Consider the following 15,662-nt stretch of genomic DNA (forward strand, 5'->3'; position numbering starts at 1 on the left):
ATAGCAAAGGACATAGCTCTCTTAGGATTGAGTATTCCTAAGAAGAAGGGAGAGGAACTCACACTATCAAGAGAAGGAAAAAGAATCTTGCCAGAAATGGAGAATGGGAAAAAGAAACATTCTGTTCAACCAGATTAGAGACTCTGTATCTACTAAAAACAATGGTGGCTATAAGAAGACTGTGGTGTAGCAAAGCAAGCCAAGGCAATTTGGGTTTCTTTGCATGTCATTGTACAAAATGTGCTCTAAGTGGGCCAGTGCGCTGTAATCAACATGGTGTGGTTGAAGAATGGTGTCTGTGTACCCCGTCACATGATCACCCTGCTGAGGCATCCTGCCAAGAGGGCTACAGGAATTGTTCCTCATGTGCCCTGGCTCATCTCAGAGAGAAGGCAGAAGGGTTTATAAGCTTGTGGAGTTTTCTTCCATGACGATCTGCGGAAGTTGAAAACTTGAAGATTTAATCAGTCTTAGTGGCATTGTGTCTATCTTATAGAATGTAGATAATTTAAAGCATTTGGACACCAAACTAAGATCCCATCAGGATAATAAGGGAAGGATTGAGGAATCACTGTTTTCGTTGTGGGATGCTGTCAGACAGGGTTGTTTTTCCATCTGGTATGTGCATCCCTAGTTGAATAAAGTAGTATTTGTGACAGGTTCTGAGGATGCTTTTAATATGCAGAACAAAACTTAAATTTGCTTGCTTTAAATTAGGATTTAAAATTCGGATTAGGATTAAATTAGGATTTCTATTGGACGTTGGGATTTGCAGGTTGTCATTTCCACAGACATAAAACTAGCTTATTATTCACTGTAGATCTAAGTCCTTGGTTGACTTGGTTTCTTGTATTATTTCTGAACGGTCCTTGAATGTATGGATTTGGTGATGGTTTTTGTGCTGTTGCTGTTATGCCTTTCCTGGAAAACAAAGTGAGCTTTTCATGCCTGAGTAAACACATCGATGCATTATTAAACTGTCAGACTCTTTGAACAACTGGCATAAGCTCAGTTATTCAAATGTGACTCTTTTGAATGGCTTTTGTGTCAGCTAATGCTTTAGTATAACCCACATAAAGAAATTTCAATTCCTTTCTTTAAGAAATTAAATTTCATCCCTATGATTAAAGAACTCCAGAGGATTAGTCCTTTTGTTGAGCACGCTCATTGTCATATATAGCTAATTGGTAGCATTCATTTGCTGAGATTCATAGTTCGTTTTATTTTAAAACATCTTTCTTTTTTGTTAAAAAATAAAGTTGTTCATGCATTTCCCTTGTTGCCTAGCATAACATTTTTTTCCCCCTGTTCCCTTCTCAACATGCATGCGTGCTTTTTTCCATAGAGTACCTGCCATTTTGTCTTCTTTTTAAATTATATTTGCATCGTCAATCTTTTTCAAGTTCTCTGGTCTTTACAGTAATTATTTTTGTTGTTTGCTTGGTATTGAGTTATTAATAACATGCTAAACATTTCCCTTATTTGACATGCTTTTCATTTGTAGTGATAAGAATGCAAAGACATATTGTGCACCGTAGCTGGTTTTTCTTATTTTCAATTATGTTAGGAGAATAGATGCCCAAAAGTATTGTTATGATGTCAGTGGACTTGAAAAACTTTTTACGTTTTGTGTGTTGCCCAACTGGTTTCCAAAGACGATGCCTTCTTTTTGATTGTATAAGTTATAATCCCTTTTACCAAAGGAAAAGAAATGATGAAGCTTATTAAATGTTAGCATCCTTCGCAACTATCATTTGGAGCACCCTGTCATCTTAGTAGAGACTTTCTCCTTTGTAAATTCAATTTCTATTTTTAGCAAGGTAATATATGCAGATAATTTTTTAAAAATCCAATAAGCCTCTTGCCCTCCCCCTCTCCCACTTCAATTTCTGGCTTTTGTGAACCCCCAGCTCTGGGATATTTCTATTGACATTAGCTTCCACATTGCTAAATGGCTTGCTTTTACTGTTTGATTCCGCCCCCCCCACCCACACACACTTTTTAGTTATTTATTGATTTCCTTCTATGGAAGATGAGTCTTTAGCACTTACAGTTTCTTTCCCATCCTCTCAGTATTGACATAATATAAATTTTGTTTTTAACAGTATATAAATATTAAAATATTATGACTGTATAAGTATTGATCATAACCAAATTTTATATTTATATTATGACTATATCTTCTTTTACTCTGTATTTTTTCTGGAATTAATAACTCCCTCCTTCTTTGCTTGCTTTGTTTTCTCTATTTCAGTTTCTAATTTGTCACCAAGTAAATCTTCCTGATACTTCCAAACATGTCAGATAATCCCTCACATGTGTTTTTATTTTTATTCTTTTTTATGGGAGCCCTCATATTTTCTTCAGTGTAGACAGGTTGCTCTTGGGACCTGCTGCTTGGTTGCCATCTTGGAATTCCTTCACTGTTTTGTCCTTTGTCTCTCTCTGTTTTGTTGATTCTCTGATTTCTGGATCTCAGATCTTCCTCCTTTTAGATTTATTGGGTTGACCAAAAAGTTCATTCAGTTTTAAGTGAAAATAAGAGATACGTTTTTCACTTAAAATTCACCAAGAATTTTATTGAACAACATAGTCACTAACCAAATGAACTTTTTGGCCAACCCAATACTTCCACATTTTGATGGATTCTTTTTTTTTTAAAATAAATTTGTTTATTTTATTTATTTATTTTTGACTGCATTGGGTCTTCATTGCTGCGTGTGGGCTTTCTCTAGTTGCGGCGAGTGGGGGCTACTCTTCGTTGTGGTGTGCGGGCTTCTCATTGTGGTGGCTTCTCTTGTTGCGGAGCATGGGCTCTAGACGTGCAGGTTTCAGTAGTTGTGGCTCGCGGGCTTAGTTGCCCCACGGCATGTGGGATCTTCCCGGACCAGGGCTCGAACCTGTGTCCCCTGCATTGGCAGGCAGATTCTTTACCACTGTGCCACCAGGGAAGTCCCTCGATGGATTCTTGAGAAAGGTCCAAGGAAGATAAATTTTTTGAGACCATGCGTGTCTGAGAATGTCTTTATTCTGTCACATACCTGATTGATAGTTTGGCTGGGTATGTGATTTTAGGTTGAGAATAATGTTTTCTTGGAATTTTGAAGGCATTGCTCCATTGCCTTCTTACCTTCAAGGTTGCTGTTGAGTCCAGCACCATTCTGATTCCCAATCCTTTGTTATGACCTCCCTTCCCCGCCAACCCCTTGGTCTCTGGAAGCTTTTAGAATCGTCTTATTTCTGGAGTTATGAACTTTTATAATATTCCTTGGTATCCCTATGTGTTTTGTGTCATTCATTTTATTGGCCACGTGTTGGGCCCTTTCAGACTGGAAACTCATGCTCTGCAGTCCCTGTGTTTTCTTTCTCTTTGGAATACCTATTCATTGGATGTAGTACCTTGAGGACTGATCCTCTAATTTTCCTATTTTTTTCTGTCCTGGTTCTCCACCTCATTGTCTTTCTTTTCTACTTTCTGAGGGATTTCTGTTAACTTTATTTTTCATCTCTTTTATTGGATTCTTATATTGATGCTGCACTAGTTTTTAATTTCTGAGAGTTTATTCTTTGAAGCTTGCCTTTTATGGCATCATGCTGCTTCACTTCCTCTTATTTCTCCGTGGGTATTAATTATATTTTTTTTGGTTGGGGAAGTTTTTCCTGCTCCCTACATCACATTCGTTTCTTCTGAGAGGTGTGTGGGTGCCCACTCTCTTGCATGGAAAGGGCTTTCCTCAAGTGTCTGGAGAAGCTTGGCTCTGTTTAAATGAGATCCAGGCACTTGAAGTAAAAAAGAAGAGAATTGAAGCTCTGAGTGCATGGGTGGGGCTTGTAACCTGGGGCTTCCCTATTGTATAATCCGTGTCTGTAAGTCTGTCTGTTTTCCCACCTGGGAGCCTGGCTGCAGGGAGAAGGGGGTGGATCTCAGTGAGCAGGCTCTGACCCCCTCCCCCTGTTTCCAGTTGGGTGCCTCACCCCTGCCCTTAGCTGTGCTTACAGTCAGCTCTTCTGGGGGAAATTTCCAGTCCCCTGCCTGGTTGTGCAGGGGAGAGGAGGGGTTATGGGGGCCTAACCGTCTTTATATCCATTTGCAAACAGTTCTCCTTCCTTCAGAGGTACCTGGACCTAATCTCCTATTGGCTACTCACTCCATAGGCTTAAATTTCAGCTTTGTATCGATTCTTTTGTTAGCTGTCATTTATTTATCTGTTTTCTAGCTTCAAGGATTTTGTTGCATGTCTAGTTTGCTTCTCGTTCTCTCTCATCTTGAATTGTCTTCATGCCTTTATTTCATATTTTTATATCTATATCTATCTCCCTATAAATTCCTTTAATGCTATTTTAGTACAGTTTTTAAAGGGTGTGGCGCAAAAGGCACCTCTGTGTACTGTGGTTAATGGAAGGATCCAGTGCAGGCTCTTTTTTAGATTGGCCAAAAATAATTTTTTTCTCCTCCACACATTTGTGGGATATTTATATATTTTCTGATGCACAGTAATTTCTTTTAAAAATGTTTAAGAAATATTTTACTCTAATTTTCAAATATCTTTATTTAACATTGCAGATTTCATATCAGTTTCCATAAGTAGAAAATGTGACCACCTACTGGATAATTTAAAGGAGTCATTACTATTCTCATTGAGTTATTTATTGTTAAAAAGTTTTAATTTTGAAATAATTGTAGATGGTACACAGAGATGGCCTGTGTACCCAGTTTACCCTGTTGGTGACATCGCCACATTACTTTGGTACAATATCAAAATCAGGAAATTGACATTGGTGCAATCGTCACTAATTTTTAAAAGACGTATTGTTTTAAATTTCATATTGGGCAAAAAGTTTACACTGCAAATAGATGTGAGACCTACATGAAACTATTTTGTCTTTCAGCAATTTTTCCAGCTAGTCAAGTTACGAAAGCTTGGACTTAGCGATAACGAAATTCAGCGGCTCCCTCCAGAAATAGCAAACTTCATGCAGCTGGTGGAGCTTGATGTGTCCCGAAATGGTAAGAAAAAATGATTCCACTTGAATTGTTCATTTGTCTCTTCTGATGCTGATGCTTACAATTTTTAGTAAATATGGCTGGATAAATGTTCTTGGAGGAAAGCTATGCATATGTTTTGGGATGAAATTAATGCCGTTATTGAATAGTTTAGTCACCTCGTAGGTATTTACCCAAAATGTCATGACACAGTTTTTAGGCGATAACTTTCTCAAAGTTGGTTCAGTCTGATTCACAGCGGTGGAGCTGTGGACTGGCAAATCCGCAGCTTGCCCCCTCGTTTGACTGGAGGTGACATTGAGGGCTGCTAGTATGGTCATTTGTCCAGATCTCGGGGGACTGCTGGGGGGGAAAGTGCCCTAGGGAAGGGTTGGTTTCTCCTGGCTATGGCCTGGCTGCCTGGGCTGCTCGCCTGAGAATCTGTCTCCCTCCTGCAGTGAACAGACCTGCTTGCCGTCCAGGCATTTCTGTCAGTTTCATTCAGTTCTGATTAGGCCCCGGGTAGGTCTGCCCACTTGAATTATTTGTGTGGCATATTTGTGAGTTTATTCTGATTTTCAGATTTCACTGTAATGTTGCTTCCTTTTAACTGAACGCCCTAGCAGGGTGTTTATATCCTGTTTAACCTTTTACTTTTAAATGGGTACCCTGGTTTTACCTTGGGTTTTATAGCCCTTAGAGCATTCCCCGGGCAGGCTGGTCCCATGGCTTGTTGGAGCATGTTTGATTAATTACTTCAAGTTAAAGTGGCAGCTCCCAGGGGTCCTGTCTTTAGTGATGGAATTCAGTTCTTGCAAGAACTCCGGTTTAATGTCCTGAGGATAAGCCCATATGTAATCTATTGTTTATAAAAATGATAATCCTTTTCTGTCTCTCCTGTTACACACCTGCTTTGTGTTTTGTTTTGCTTTCCTACAAAAATCTGTAGGTTCCTTCTCAATGACCCTCAGGTCTGGCTCTTTCAATCTGATGTCCTCAGCAGAAACCCCAAAGCCCAGATAACAGTATTTTCCTGTGGGTCATTGTTATAAGGCAGCAATAGTAATCAGTACTTGATTGAAAACGTGGTGAAGAAAGAATGATTTTACCCCCCACTTTTTAAATTGCTACCACCTCTCAGATCCCATCCATTGGAAACTGTCTTTAGGCCAAGCCATATGCTCTTGATATAGCATCTACTTTTATTTGTCATGAGAATTATTTCTTCCCTTGCAGGTACTAGAAAGAGTGAAAAAATTAGTTTGGGAGGCTTGTTTACAATGGCTTATTTGGTTGCAGGGGGGTCAGCTCTGCTTAAGTAAAAGGGATTTGATGGTAAGGATGGTGGGTGGGGTGGAGCTGACTTGCTAAAAGCATTGCCCCGGAGTCCGCATCTGACACCATTTTAGTGGTTTCTTGGCCTCTCTCTTCTGTTTATGGGTGCTCTGTTCTTTGGAACTGGCCTCTGCAGACCTGTTTTGTTGTGGTTTCTCACCATGCACTTCTGGGCCTCTGCCCTTGCTGTGGCATCTGGCTGCCATTTCTAAATGAGGCCTGGTTGACCCAACTCATCTTTTTAAGCCAACCGTAAGCCATAGCTCCCGGTCACTGGGCACTCTAGGTATTGGCTGCCCTGGTACAGGGGTGGCAAGCAGTACAGAGCGCGGCCCTACCCTCAGTGCAGAAGTTGTTGATAGGCAGCGTCCCCTCACACTGCAGTGTGGCAGGGGCCGGGCCTCTGAGGCCAGCCTTGCCTCTAAGGCTGTCCTGCATCTCCCTTACCTAAGGCGTACGTGATTGAAACTGCTCTCTCTTGTCTTAGCGATGATCTCAGTTGTAAAGACTGGCTGGCTATGAACTCTGCAAGGAAGCAGTGACTTTGAAAAATGGTCGCTGAAATCACACGATCCCAAGAAATCAAATAGTCATTTTGAAATTGGCATTAGGAAGGAAGAGAAGCAGGGGTCCAGAAATACTTGAGAAAGAGGAGAAGTATTGGCTTTAATTATCTGGGAGCATAGAACGCATAGAGCTTGAAGGTTGCAGTCCTATTATTGACTCTGATGGGAAGAGATGCTCTGTGGGAATTCAGCATGGTCAGCGGCCAGTATTACCAGATTCCACATCAGCTGTGTCTTTTCAAATATTCAGAGGAAGAGAGAAGGGCTACGTGCCTCTTTCCATGTGTCCATTTATACCTTCCAGCATGTTGATAAGAGGAGGTGAGCTTGCGCTGTAGTCGCGTCAGGTCACACAGTGTTTTATCTCCCTGGGATGCCTACCCTCCTTTTCTCCCCCCCTCATTTTCAACCTCTCCTTCTGCAGGTGTTGGACTTTTGTGACGGATCCTGCAGATCTGCTCCCTCTTAATCAGGCTCTTGTAGAAATGCTGGGGGAGTTAACCTCCCCCTTCGCCTATTGGCAAAACCTTGCTCTGGCTCGTGTGTGTGGTGGGAATGGGGGTGGTGGTGGTAGAGGGGGCTTTCTTTGTGGTTGTGAAAAAACTGCACAGATGACAGAGCAGAGCAAGGTCATGGTTTTACTATAACCAACAGGAACGTGGGTCTTGAGCTGTTTCCAGGGCAGGCAAATCTCCCTATGTCTCCTGGCTCATTCTTTTGGCCGATAAAATCCCATTAATGTGAGTTTCCTAGGCAGCTGAGTAGGTGAATCAAAGTTACAGAGTCTGCAGCCTGAGAGACAGTGGGAGGACCCGCACTTTGCGTGGATGCAGGTGTTTGTAAGGGTTTGGGGCTCATGTCTGGAGCCCCGTGTGTCTTCAGCCCCAGCGGAGACGGCCCTCTCTGTGATCAGAGGCTGTTCCTGCCCAGTCCCTGGGTTGTAGCAGGGCCACGGCCAGCGCTGGCCACTGTTGTGGTAAGACCTTTGTTGGCTTCCTCAGTTCCTGATTTTCCAGAGAGTGTCGCTTGCCCATGGAGGAGGGAGGCGAGCGAGATGTTGGTGTCAGACCACTCAAGCCCTTTGGATGGGTGCTTGTCAAACTTGACTGTGCCATGAATTACCGTTGGATTTTGTTAAAATGTAGATTCTGATGCAGTAGGTCTGGGGTGGGTCTGGAGATGCTGCATTGCTAAGAAGCTCCCCAGGGATGCCATGAGGGGCGAGATCTTAGCCGTCCCCACCCCGAAGCCTGCTCCTAACAGCCCCTCAGCAGCTTCCTGTAGTTTTGAGCCCAGATTGGCTGTTTCTCTTGGTCCCGCACCTGCCCATGTGGAAGGTGGGAAACCTCCAGGATATTCCTGGTGAAAGGGTAAGAGGCTAGAGCTGACTGAAGTTCAAGTTGGCTTTGATTCCAGGAGCAAAATTAGACGTTTCCTAATGTTCCCTGCTCAAGGGAGGGAGATAGTACCATAGGCTTTAAGTTAAGGTCTGATGCAGTTTTCTGTGGTGAAGCGCATCCGCTTTCATGCCCGGACTTTTTGTCTGTTTTCTCTGCTCACTGATTCTTAGCTCTTGGAGACAAATGCTTTCTGGATATGCGAGAAGAGGTACTACCCCAGAGTACTATCTCGCTGTCCACAAATCTAGGGCAGACTTTCTTAATGCATCATGAGTCCTGCCCAGAGGGTTAGTAATTTGAATTTTATAGTCTATGCTGTAATTCGACTTACATCACAGTACTGTATCATTATCTGTTTAGTTCAGTTTTTTTCCCCCAAAGTGTAAGGCATACGCCACCAGCACTGCTAGAGAAGATTTTAAGTGGTACTGCAAAACAGCAGTTTTTAATATTGAATCAGAGTGAGGAAGTTATCCTCTTTCCTTTTTATTTAAAAAAATTTTTACTCCCTTTAGGTTGCTTTCTGTAAAACTTAATAGCACTATATTGTATTGATTGTTATATTTATCTTTTATATCTGGTGATGATAATAGCTTTCTATTCATGTTAGTGATTTAAAAATAAATCTTACTCAACAAAGTTGATTTAAAAGAGTGAGGTAAATAATAAAGAACATAGGTGCTCTACCAGGATGACAAAAATTGTGAAAGTAGAACAGGGATGGATGAAGTTAAGGAAACGCTCTTAGTATTAGCACAGCCAAAGAGGTCATGAGTTTATTTCTCTTATGGGGCAAATAATACTGCATGCGGAACAAACATGGCCAGAGACTGCACATCCTGGCGAATTACTTTGCAAACTTGAGTGAACAAGAAACTAAAAGATAGTTTTAGTACAAAACCCTCACTGGCACTGGGGCAGAGCTTCAGAGTTAGCAGATGGACAGCTTATCCAATCCACCAGCAGGATCATCGTTCCACAAAGTCGAGAGGCTAGACTGGGATTAAATGTTTGGGTTAGTCACCCTCTGTACAGCTGCAAGATGGGGATCGGTGTCTGTGGTCTGTGGCAGTGGGTTTGTTTAATGAAATCTAAGATCAATTTTGAAGCCTGCTGAAATGCCCTTGTATAACAGCAAGTCTTGGTGCTTCTGAGTGTGCCCTGAAAAAAAGCTCTTTCTGGCAAGCAAGGCATCCAGTGTGCCTAGAAGTCCTCCTTCTTGGTTATGAACAGTTAGTGTTTTTTGGGGGGTAATAACTACATACACCCACAACAGAAGTGTGGCAGAGGCCAGTTCTCGCCCATGCAGACTTAAGACTTTCCACAGTCAGGCCATTGTTCCCTTCTCTGTCTCTGCCTAATTCGGGCCCAGGCTTAGTGCTCTGCCTAGCACACCGCTCCAGTGCTAGACTTAATCTGTGTTATCAGTCGGTGAGTTTCTTTGTCACAGTCACTGTGAAAATGGTACAGGAGACACCCCTCAAAGAGAAGCCCCGCAGTGCCACTCTGCCTTGTGGGTGGAGAGCTGACGGTTTCTACCCCAGACCTGGCTTGGTTGCCTTTACAAGTACTGCCACTTTCCTATCACAGGTCCTTTCTCTGTCTTAACTTTTTACCTGTTCTTTTGTGAGGGAGAGGGGTTAATCACAGAAAACATATAATTGCCTTCCACTCACATTTTAATTACAGATAATAATAATTATTTTCAAAGTGGAGGTGGAAAGAAATTTGGCATCTGTGACATTTTCTAATCACCTTTCCATGCTACAGTTTTTTTCGAGGAGCCTTGTTTAGATATGAGGATGTATGAGAATCATTTTAAACACTGAAAGAGTTGGAATAAACTATGCAAACAGATCCTTCCTTCCTTTTTTTTTGTACCATAAAGAAACATCCATGATATTTTATCAGATAAACCTGAAAATCTATCACAAATTAATGATGCAAATTGTTAAGTCCGAAGGGAAATTTTGACAGCAATGCCTCTGCTCAAAATGATTTTGGAACTCTTTCAGAATTTGTCATTTTGTGTATCCTCAGACCAGTGGTTTCACGTTTTCAAGTGGATCAGTTTTCAAAAACAGCCATGCATTACTTAAGGCCAACTTAGGTAAATAAACCAGGACACTGATAATTTTATAGTACTCAAAATCTGCCTCAGATGGCAATTTCAAAAAAAGTATAAAAGAGTAAACTATTGTTACTCTTTATTAATTCATATGGTTCTCTTCCTCTTACCAGAAAAATTGTGGCTGTGCTGAATAAGTTGTAGGTTTATGTAACTTCCTCTCTCTTGTCTTCTCTTTAATTAGCAGGTTTGTAATAGAGATGGTGCCCTGAGTTTGAGGTCAACACCTCTGAATATATTTTTTAGGTCAGTACGAACTTCAGTCAGTCCTGGGTTCTCTAAATGCTTAGAGATTTTCAGTAGCTACCCATCCTCCCTCCACCCCTCCCCCATTCAGTCATTCACTCAGTCCTGCACTGCTCTGTGGCTGGGTGATGAATTTTCCAAAACAGTGTTGGATTTACACAGAATGGGCTAAGATGAAGGCACATAATTGTAGTGGTTTCTCCTGAAGTAAAACAAAACCCTGGGCATATATCCAGAGAAAACTCTAATTGGAAAAGATACATGCACCCCTATGTTCATAGCAGCACTATTCACAATAGCCAAGACATAGAAGCAACATAAGTGTCCATCGACGGATGAATAGATAAAGAAGATGTGGTATGTGTATATATATATATATATATATATATATATATATACACACAGGGAATATTACTCAGCCATAAAAAGAATGAAATAATGCCATTAGCAGCAACATGAATGGACCTAGAGATTATCATACTAAGTGAAGTAAGCCAGACAGAGAAAGACAAATATCATATGATATCACTTATGTGTGGAATCTAAAATATGACACAAATGAACTTATCTATGAAATAGAAACAGACTCACAGACATAGAGAACAGAGTTGTGGTTACCAAGGGGGATAGAAGTGGAGGAGGGATGGATTGGGAGTTTGGGATGAGCAGATGCAAACTATTTATACAGAATGGATAAACAACAAGGTCCTACTGTAGAGCACAGGGAACTATAGTCAGTATCCTCTGATAAACCATAATGGAAAAGAATATGAAAAAGAATGTATAGATATGCATAACAGAATTCACGTTGCTGTATAGCAGAAATTAACACATTGTAAATCAACTGTACTTCAGTAATAAAAAAAAACCCAACATGTGGAATGACAGTCTCTGCTCACTTTCTAATTAGGCAGTTTTCCTTGGTATCAGGTTGACAGTTTCCAGCTGTAAAAGTGGTTGAGGGTGAGTGGCCATGGCGCTTCATTTTTGATTTTGAGGTCACCTGTTTTGTCACGTGACTTGGGCTGGAGCCAAGAGATGCTAAGCCTCCAGGCAGCTGAGGGCTGGATGGCATCTCTCTGTAAGAATGGTGACAGCAATATGCTGCCATGACCAGAAACAATGCTCTGAGCTTATTAAGCTAGAAAAGACACGTTTTAGAAAAGGATGAAGAAGCCGAGGAGGAAAGGGGGACTGAGGAGCAGGACTGAGAACTGAAATTACAGGATTATATATAGAAATGATTTGGTTTTTATTTTATTTTATTATTTATTTATTTATTTTTAAATTAATTAATTAATTAACTGGCTGCGTTGGGTCTTCTTTGCTGTGTGCAGGCTTTCTTTAGTTGTGGCGGGCGAGGGCTACTTTTCCTTGCAGTGTGCGGACTTCTTTTTGCGGTGGCTTCTCTTGTTGCGGAGCACAGGCTCTAGGCACACGGGCTTCAGTAGTTGTGGCTTGCGGGCTCTAGAGTGCAGGCTCAGTAGTTGTGGCGCACGGGCTTAGTTGCTCCACAGCATGTGGGATCTTCCTGGACCAGGGCTCGAACCCTGGCTTGTGTCCCCTGCATTGGCAGGCGGATTCTTAACCACTGCGCCACCAGGGAAGCCCAGAAATGATTTGGTTTTCAAATTGGCTTTCTAAGTATTGAATATATCCTCAATCTAACACACCTGCTCCAAGCTAATAATAAATTTTGATTCTTACATCTTTTCAGTTTGAAAAAGCCTTGGATCCAGGCCATTTTTTTTTTTTTTTACTGTTTGTGGTTATCAACTATAGCTCATAATTATTATTTTTTTTAATTCAAGCAACATTTATTGAGTACTTACTGTGTTTGTGTAAGGCTCTTTGCTGAATTCTTCTATCCCTTAAGGAGGTAATTCTACAGGCACAACAGACATATGTAAGTAATTTAACATTAATGGCTTATACAGTTATACAAATAAAGTGCTCAGGGCACACAGAGAGGTGTCAGTTACAGTGTAACTGATTTGAAAGAGACTTGAGAGCATAATGGGGATTTTTGGTTTGAAGTTGAAATCATGCAGTCTTTAACAATTCTCATACTTGAGTTGCAAATTTGGAGGGAGTTAACGAGTGGATTCCTCAGCTGAGTTGTTGTTTGTTGGAAAATTTTTTCAAATGTTTGTTATACATTTATGGAGTCAATGATATCATTAAAAATGCAAATATCTCAGTGCTTGTCTGTTGGACTCACTGAAAATTTTAAGATTCATCCAAAATCAGAGAAGAGGGAATTCCCTTGCTGTCTAGTGGTTAGGACTCGGCGCTTTCACCGCCGTGGCCCTGGGTTCAATCCCTGGTTGGGGAACTAAGATCCCACAAGCCGTGCTGCGCGGCTAAAAAATTCTCAAGGGCTCAACAGAATGAGAAATTTTATTGCTGATCAATTTACAGTCCCTTCCCGTGTGTGTGTGTGTGTGTGTGTGTGTGTGTGTGTGTGTGTTTGGTGGGGGTGTGTGGAATGGGGAGGTGGGTTGTGAGAGGCTCTGTTCTATATATTCAGGGATATATATATCTTCCTCCTTGGATGCACATGTTGCTTCAACTAGCGGCCACCAGGGTCCTTGTGGGAGGGGAAAGCAGGGTTTGTGCCTGGATGATATTTATGGGCTGTGTTGAGAAGTGGCCTACATCATCCCCATCCATGTTCTGTTGGCCAGTTTCATGTCCCCAACTTAACTGAAAGGAGGTGGGAAGTGCAGTTAGCTATTTACACAAGAAAAAGAGAAATCCAGCTGTTGGTAAGGCGTGAGCAGCAGCTGCCCCAACTGGCATTTAATTGAATCCTGGAATTGTACGGTTTTATGTCACTGATCACATACAGGCCTAGTAAACACACACACACACACACACACAGACACACACACGATTCTGTTGCACTGTCACAACCTTCCAGTGAGTGACCCGTTTGTAGGAAATTCAGATGTGTGCCCCCAAAGAGGAAGGGTAGCCTCCTTTCCACATCTGCACAGAAATGTGTAAACCCAGACACGGATTGACATGATAGCTGGCCACCCATTTGCTAACAGTTAGCATAAAACCTGTGCAAGTACGCATGATTTTTTTTTAATTTGAATTTTTAGAAAGTGGTTTAAAGTATATTTTGAAAATGAGAGTTTTATGTGTGAGGGATGTTTGAGGCACTTGCTCTGGGGAACATGGGGTCCTGAAAGATTTTCAGGACAGGGGTCACCATCTTGGACAAGTTATTTCAGTTCTCTGTGCCTCAGTTTCTTCATCTGGGAAATGGTATTGTGACTCTTAATAGAGGCTGTGTGTGTAAAGGGCTTAAAACCGTGCCTTGCACGTAATGAACACTCAGTGTTGGCTGCTGGAATTAACCCTATTATTGTCCTCTGTTTTGGGTCATGAGGATCTGCACTAGGGCTGTGAGAATAAGTATGCAGGGCAGGGGTGAGGACACGAGCACGTCTGAAGGCTAGAGTGACACAGGTGAGGGAGGTTTCTACCTGAAGTGATGTCTAGATACTGTGTGCCTTATGCTAGGCATTGTGCTGTTTCATCAGACCTGTATTTTATCTAATCCACACACCAATCTTGGGAGCTGGGTAGAAGCATCTCAGGATGACTGATGAGGATGAGGAAGCTGGGGCTTGAAGAAGTTGTGGTATGCCTCCAAGTTGTATTTCCAGTTAGTGATGGAGCTGAAATAAGAAACCCAGAGGGGTGGCACTTTTCATTACTTGGGGAACATTGAGCATGATAAAGGTAGGGCTGATAGCTGTAGTCTATTTTGAGAGAAAGAATATAGGCAATATTTATGACTAAGTACTCTTTGCATTTGGAGATGAAAATAGGAGAAAGTCATCCTAAGAGATTTAAACTCATGAAATTCTACCTAGTGAATGAATTCAACCACCAGTAGAAGTGGTCCACCCTATGAGGTGATTTGTCCATCTTTTATGGCCAAAAAGGAAATATCATCTAACGAAAGAAAGTAGGGCTTTCTTGGGACGCTCTGATTTGACCCTTCTAAGGTCATCGTTGTGCCGTCTTGGCAAAAGACCGATGTGTTGCCAGAAGCGTAGAACAAGGAAAGCCAAAAATGAAGACTGTATGGGGCTTTACCTTTGAAAGAAGAGTAAAGAGATTAGACAACGTGAACGTCCCAGGTCCCTTGGAAGTAGGTGTGGCCCTCTCCTATGGAGAGGACTTTGTCTCTAACTGCCAGTGGCTAAGATCATCCCATGTTCTTTTCTCAGAGTGTGAATATTCTGCAAGCACTGTGATGGGGCATTTAATTCTCGATAAGGATGCTGAAGACAGGTGATACGCTGACACATGGACATTAGTACCTGGCTCCATCGGCATACAGATTGGTCACTGGTCCCACGTGAATTTTCTTAGCGTGGCACACATTTTCATAACCATATCTTCTCTGAGCACACTGTCACTGACCTGGCAACTGGGTGACTCGCCTGCTTAACCCACCGGCATTCCTCTCACCCATGGAGTACACCTGAGGCTCTGCCTGGGCTAGCCAGCAGGCTTCCCTCTGGGAAATTCTTCTTTGCAACATAGAGTAGCCCCAATTCAGCTGGTGTCCTTTTTTTTTCTTTTTTCTCGCTGTACTTAAAGTGAATTCCATTTGACCTGTCCTTCAGAAGACTGGGGAAGGGTAGAGCAAGGAATTATCAGGATCTCAGGATCATTTCTTTTCCAGCTTATGTTTTTTAAAGCACATGTTGCTTGTCGAGAATTAATAATAAGGAAACGTAAAGAAACACTGTTGAAAAACCAAGAGAACAGTGTGAATCTTTATCCTCAGAATACTTACTGAGGGCTTACTGTGTACGAGCTGTGAGGCCAAGCAAGTGCGTCGTGTGTTATCGCCTTTAATCGTCAAACCACCTCCAAGAAGGAAATTTGCATCCCCCTTTTTAACAGGTGAGAAAACCGAGTCTCAGGTTTAAAAACCTTGTCTTTGGTGGCAGGGTGAGTGAGCAGTGGATCCA

The 15,662-nt window shown here is 41.8% G+C and overlaps 1 protein-coding gene across 1 annotated transcript in view; it reads left to right on the plus strand.

The window, feature by feature from the left end:
* LRRC1 (leucine rich repeat containing 1) overlaps positions 1 to 15,662 on the plus strand; it is a 127,531-nt gene that overhangs the window by 40,328 nt on the left and 71,541 nt on the right. The window contains exon 2 of the mRNA XM_036869705.1: positions 4,891 to 5,008. Coding sequence (XP_036725600.1) covers positions 4,891 to 5,008 — 118 coding nt within the window. The remainder of the gene's footprint in view (positions 1 to 4,890; positions 5,009 to 15,662) is intronic.

The sequence above is a fragment of the Balaenoptera musculus genome, chromosome 11 (genome assembly GCF_009873245.2).
Source record: "Balaenoptera musculus isolate JJ_BM4_2016_0621 chromosome 11, mBalMus1.pri.v3, whole genome shotgun sequence".
NCBI classification, from domain to species: Eukaryota; Metazoa; Chordata; class Mammalia; order Artiodactyla; family Balaenopteridae; genus Balaenoptera; species Balaenoptera musculus.